The 6,000-nt window shown below is 59.6% G+C and overlaps 1 protein-coding gene across 1 annotated transcript; it reads left to right on the forward strand.

The window, feature by feature from the left end:
* Positions 1 to 93: 93 nt before the first annotated feature.
* DLX2 (distal-less homeobox 2) lies at positions 94 to 2,082 on the forward strand. The gene is made up of 3 exons (XM_045831138.1): positions 94 to 487; positions 973 to 1,157; positions 1,675 to 2,082. Exons 1-3 carry the CDS (start codon positions 94 to 96, stop codon positions 2,080 to 2,082), a joined length of 987 nt encoding a protein of 328 aa, XP_045687094.1.
* Positions 2,083 to 6,000: the final 3,918 nt, after the last annotated feature.

The raw sequence follows: 6,000 nt of genomic DNA on the forward strand, positions 1-6,000 counted from the left end.
ATTGGCTGCTGGAGGGGACAGGAGAGACGGAGGAGGCGCCTCGCTTCCCCCCGTCGAGCCCGCCACCCCTGCTCTTTCCCGTCCCGGGCCAGGATGACTGGAGTCTTTGACAGTCTGGTGGCTGATATGCACTCGACCCAGATTACGGCCTCCAGCACGTACCACCAGCACCAGCAGCCCCCAAGCGGTGGTGGCGCTGGCCCGGGCAGCAGCAACGTCAGCAGCCTCCACAAGCCTCAGGAGTCGCCGACCCTCCCGGTGTCCACAGCTACCGACAGCAGCTACTACACCAACCAGCAGCACCCGGCGGGCGGAGGCGGCGGCGGGGGCTCGCCCTACGCACACATGGGTTCCTACCAATACCACGCCAGCGGCCTCAACAATGTCCCTTATTCCGCCAAGGGTGGCTACGACCTGGGATACACCGCCGCCTACACCTCCTACGCACCCTATGGGACCAGTTCGTCCCCGGCCAACAACGAACCTGGTAAGCAAAACGCAGGTGTCAAGGGTGCCAAGTCGGTCCAGCTGCTAGATGGGTGGGATAAAAACGTTTGGGGCGGGGATCCCTCCGGAGTCCTGGGCTTTCACCCTACCTGCTCCCGGCCCGGCCTGCTCCGGCGCCCTCGCCATTCTTAACCTCCAATCTGCCGAGGGTCACTGGGTACGTCCCTGAGCGCTCAACTTGTCGGGCCGGGTGGCCTTGAGGGCCGCGCGGTGCATACCTCGTGGCAACCTCCTTCCCTAGCCGCCGGCTTCTCCTTTCTCTCCAGTACGCGCCTGTCTCCCTCTTTGCTGGAGGGCCCAGCTTCCGGGGTCGGGGTCGGTGCCGGCACCGTTCCGCGCTTTGCGAAGTGGCGCCTGAGAATCCGTCTCCCGCCTCCGGCCAAGTCCCACGCCGGGGGCCTCTCCACGCGCGGGAACTCTTGAGTTGCCAGATTGCGCAGTTCTCACGATTCCGATTCGTTGCAGAGAAAGAGGACCTCGAGCCTGAAATTCGGATAGTGAACGGGAAGCCAAAGAAAGTCCGGAAACCCCGCACCATCTACTCCAGTTTCCAGCTGGCGGCTCTTCAGCGGCGTTTCCAAAAGACCCAATACCTGGCACTGCCTGAGCGAGCCGAGCTGGCCGCGTCCCTGGGCCTCACCCAGACTCAGGTGAGGGTTAGCGGCTGCGGGCGGGCTGGGAGTGGGGGAGGAAGGATGAGGAGCGAGCTGGTCTGGAATGGCTGAAAAGCAGGAGGGTTCAGGACAATGTTTTAAGTATATCTTTTTAAAAAATAATCTTAAGGATTTCGAGGCCCGCGCCTTGGGCGGTGTAAACTTCTACACTTGAAACTGAAATCCCCCAGGGTAAGGACAGGGTGGGCACAATCCGGCACCACGTCGTCTTTTCTCTGCGCTACTCATTAAGCGGGTAAAATAATTGGCACCCCGACATCCTCCCTGTGTCAACATCACCAAGGGGCGCGCACACCAGCGGTCTTAGGCTTTTTGAGATGACCACCCAACGGAGTAGAAATCATCGCGGCCCCCCACGCCGCGGCACGCGACCCGCCAGTGTGCCCAGAGTACTCGATGCCCTCCTCTTGCTGTCGGTCTTCCTAAGCTTTCTCCCCTTCCTTGCTCCGTGCTGAGTTTCCTCCACTAATGCTCGCGTCCCTTCTCCACAAAGGTCAAAATCTGGTTCCAGAACCGCCGATCCAAGTTCAAGAAGATGTGGAAAAGTGGTGAGATCCCCACGGAGCAGCACCCTGGGGCTAGCTCCTCGCCACCCTGCGCTTCGCCGCCGGTCTCCGCGCCGGCCTCCTGGGACTTCGGCGCGCCTCAACGGATGGGAGGCGGCGGCGGTCCGGGCAGCGGAGGCAGTGGCGCGGGCAGCTCCGGCTCTAGCCCGAGCAGCGCGGCCTCGGCCTTCCTGGGCAACTACCCGTGGTACCACCAGACCTCCGGCTCCGCCTCACACCTGCAGGCCGCCGCGCCGCTGCTGCACCCGGCGCAGACTCCGCAGCCACACCACCACCACCACCACCACCACCACAGTGGCGGGGGCGCCCCAGTGAGCGCCGGCACGATTTTCTAACCCCAGGGAGACTGCGCCAAAGACTGAGAGCAGAGACCCGATAGTGCTCGCACCCAAGCTGGAAGGTCTCTCCAGCTGGCCCCCCGATGCCACCCCTACGGGAGGTTATGGCCCGGGACGGCCTGCCCCCAGCCCTGCTCCCTCGCGTGGCCACTGAGCATCTGGGAATGTGCAGGCTCCTCTCGGAGGCCCCCCGGCTGCTGCCGCGGGCCACGGCCGCCCTCGCGACCTGAGCCCCGCCTCAGACTTGCCTCCCCTCGCCTCCCTCCCCGGCGAGGCCGTCCGGCGCCTTTGTCGCCTCGGGCCACGAGCTGAGTCCAGGAAAGGGACTCCTCCCCCGCCCGCGAGGCTTCCCAGGCGCTCTGAAGCTCCTTTCTCCTCGCCAGCCCCCAGGCTCGGCGCGATCCGCCGGGTTAGTGACCTCCTGGGTCCCGCCTGGCGGCCCGCCCTCCCCCACTCCCCTCGGTGACCCGGCGGCCCGCCGCCGCCTTTTCCCTCTCTGCGGTTTCCAGCCCTTGGAGCCCCATCCTTCTCCCGCCTTAGCTCTCTCCCAGCCAGGAACTCTGCCCCTTAGCTCTCTCCTCATTCATGACCAGTGGAGTTTTGTTTTTATTTTTTTATTTTTTAAAAGTTTAGGTGCCTTTGCGGATGACCTCATTTTGATGTTGGGGAAAAATGATTTTTTTAATATGTGGACACTGCAAAAAAATGTGTTTAAATTATCTTTTTTAAAAACCTATTCAGGATTATTAGCCTGGACTTCGACATGGAATTTGTAAATAAAGGTGTCTGTGCAGATTTTCCCACTGATTTATTTGTATAAAAACATTCATCTTTTCAGACATTTTTGTAAGCCCCCACTTGTGAAAACTGCGGATTAGCAGTGACCTCAGAAGCCCCTCCGGTTCAGAAAATTTTCTGTTAAACTAAGCTACTGATTTGGGTTTGTTATATCTTATCCTAAAGTCTTTGTTCTTGAAATGAAAGGTATTTTGGGGTTATTTATTATGAAAACAACATGCTCTTAATGTTGATTTTACAATATGAAGAGATTATTTAAATAAATTATTGTTTTCATGGGACGTGTGCGTTTTTACCTCGGTGTCAACACCTGGAAGCTCGAGCCGCTGTGCAGGCTGCGAAGCGGGTCAGCCAAGAGCGACATTCACGTCTTCAGAAGGCTGCGAGCGCCGCGAAGTGCGCTGAGGTGAAGAGACAGGCTCACTGGGCTCGGGCCCCGCAGAATGTGCGCGCTGCACCCCCCACCCGCGTCCTGACGCGGGGCTCCCCAGCTCGTGCGGTGAGTCACTCAGCGCCTGTCGGCTCCAGCCTCCGCCCACCGTGCCCCACCGGCGCCTGGGCGGTCTCTGCCGCCTCCGCGCCCGCGTTGCTGGCGGGACAGTGCTTCCCAGCCGCGAAGGGAAACCGCAGCCAGGGCCTGAACGCTGCCGCAGCCCGGGTCAGACCCCTACATTGGACTCTCCCCTCCGTCGCCCCGCGGCCTTTCTGGGGATGGCTGAGCCGAGAACTCACTGAGTCACCCAGGCCCTCAAGAGACCCGGGTTCTGCTCAGGAATGCAGGGCGACCTCGGCGCACAGGGCTTCGCTAGTACACATACAGTCACACACCATGACTACTGCAGCCACATCTGTACTATTACACTCTCAGAAACACAGTCACACACTCACACTGAATGACACACTCACACATACATGACACAAATTCACACACTGATACACAGACCCACATCTGCACACTCACACACGGGCACACTCACATGGAGACTGATGCACACTACTGTGCAAATGGCACCTTTCCACCTCACACTCCGGGGGTGGGGAGGAGCGACCCAGACATCATTCAGCTCAATTTACCACCTTGGGTCTCACCCAACTAGCTTCCAATTTTGGAAATGACCCTGCTTTATCACATTCCCTGCAAAGGCCAGGGGTAAGTGAGTAATGCCCACCTGAACTTAAAGTTCTTTTCTTGAAAGCACTGGGGCCCACAGTTGGTAGCAGCTCTCAGGCTTCAATAATTCACTGTGTGACGTTGGGCTACCCATTTCACCTCTCTGTGTTGCAGTGTGAGGACCCATAAGACAGGAAACATAAAAAGAGCTATCTCAGAGTTATAAGCATGTAACTGGGCAATGATGTACTATAGTGCCTGGTGCAGAGTAAGCACTCAGTACATTTTCGCTGTGTAGTATATTGTTCGAGCCCGGTGCCCCCAAACAAGGAGGCTTTATTTTGCCTACAATCATGAGGCTCACAGTTAGCCAGAAGCCTTTCTAACCTCACCTTGTGTGGAAGAGCAGCTCTCCAGCCCTGGGAGACGCTGTGCCTTTCCAACATGGAAGCCTGAGCCTCGGGCAACCCCTCTGAAGGGAGGGGGCTCTGCTGCAGAGGAGGTTGGGGGCAAGCCAGAAAACCCTGCTTGCCAGAGCCAGACCTCCTCTTCTCCAGGATGCTCATCAGGCCATACTTGTTGCATCTCTTCAACTCACCTCTGCCACGAAAACAGACATCAGACAGGAGGGACTTCCTCAGCTCAGTGGCATTATCCTGAGAGGAACCCCAACTTTCCTGGCCAGATTGTTTTGGGGACTGCACCGAGTGTGATTTACCACAGAGTATGGTCCGGAGAGTTGGAGCTCTGCAGAAGGCAGGGAGGTTACACAACTCTGTGTCCGTCTGCATTCCTGGGTGGTTTCCCAGGATAGGGTGGCCTGGGCTGAATCCCATTGACCTCTCGATTCTGGCTTCCCTAAGCAGCCGCTGCCCAGCAGACCTCCATTCCTGTTCTCCCTCCCCCGAACTCCAAATTCCGTGGTTTTCTTTGAGTGCCAATAGCTGGTGCCAGCCTTCCCCCTGCGGTTTACTGTGCGCTCCCCTCCTTTGTGAGCTCTCCCCTCCCCCTCCTGAAACCAGCAAGGAGAGACGGGGCAGTAAATTGGCTGGTGTCGAGGATCTGCAGCAGACAAGATGATTAAGAGGCCTACGCCGGAGCGCCCGGGGCAGGGAATGTCAGCCCAAGTTGGAATCACGCAACAGGCCTTGGCATGAGCGAGCCTGGGAGCCGAGAGGGCTGGCGGCCCCGGCTCCGGGGTGGGCTGAGGCCCCACAGACTCGCCGGAGTCACCTAACCTGGCACCCGGCGGCGGCGGGGTCGGGCCGGGCCACGGCGCGCCGGTCCCCGGGAAACCCGCGAAGTAGAGGGCAGAAGGGTGCAGGGGCCAGAGGAAGGGGGCGTTTCCGAAGAACTGGAGAGGGGCGAGAGGAGGGAAAGCTAGGATGCGCCGGATAGAAGTGAGGGAGCGCGAGAGGGAGGGGTGAGAGAGGGGAGAAACAAAGCTGGGCTAGGGTAGGCGGGGGCCGGCTCCAGCCCTCGGGGGCAAAGCTCTGGCAAGCCTTTCTCACAGTCTCCTGGCCCGCTGGGAGACACCGAGCCCTGTGATCAGCCCGCCGCCGCGCAGACTAGCTCCCCCCGCGCCCTACTGCGCTCCCCAAAGCGCGAGTGAAAAATGGAAACGGGAAGCACTGGGAAACCAGTCACACTCAGAGCACACGTAAATCTTCATTGCAATTCCCTCCCGTTTGCTCGCGTGAAATATCAGGCCAGAGACAGGATATGACAAGCGCTGGGAAGCCGGGGGAGGGAAGCCGAAGAGTGAGGGGTGCCCGACCCTCTGCGCTCCACCTCTTGGCAGGTTTGCTCCGAACTCCTAACGGGCGCTGGCACCAATTTCCATTTGCGGAGGCTGGCAGCCGGGGCGCGCCGGCCTCCCCTTTCCTCCCATCCCCGCCCGCCGCCGGCCACCCCCAGAATTCCAGCCGCCCGCCCTGCCGCTCGCGGGAAGGGGAGGGCAGAGAAAAAAGGGAAAGAATCCCCGGCCTAATCAGCGCGGCTGCAAT

Source organism: Phyllostomus hastatus, unplaced genomic scaffold (genome assembly GCF_019186645.2).
Source record: "Phyllostomus hastatus isolate PE091 unplaced genomic scaffold, TTU_PhHast_1.1 phas_contig_1, whole genome shotgun sequence".
Lineage (NCBI taxonomy): Eukaryota > Metazoa > Chordata > Mammalia > Chiroptera > Phyllostomidae > Phyllostomus > Phyllostomus hastatus.

Coding starts and splice junctions, on each gene's coding strand:
- DLX2 (XM_045831138.1), top strand. CDS start 94: ATGACTGGAGTCTTTGACAGTCTGGTGGCTGATATGCACTCGACCCAG. Junction 488..972: donor CCCGGCCAACAACGAACCTG/GTAAGCAAAACG, acceptor GATTCGTTGCAG/AGAAAGAGGACCTCGAGCCT. Junction 1,158..1,674: donor TGGGCCTCACCCAGACTCAG/GTGAGGGTTAGC, acceptor TTCTCCACAAAG/GTCAAAATCTGGTTCCAGAA.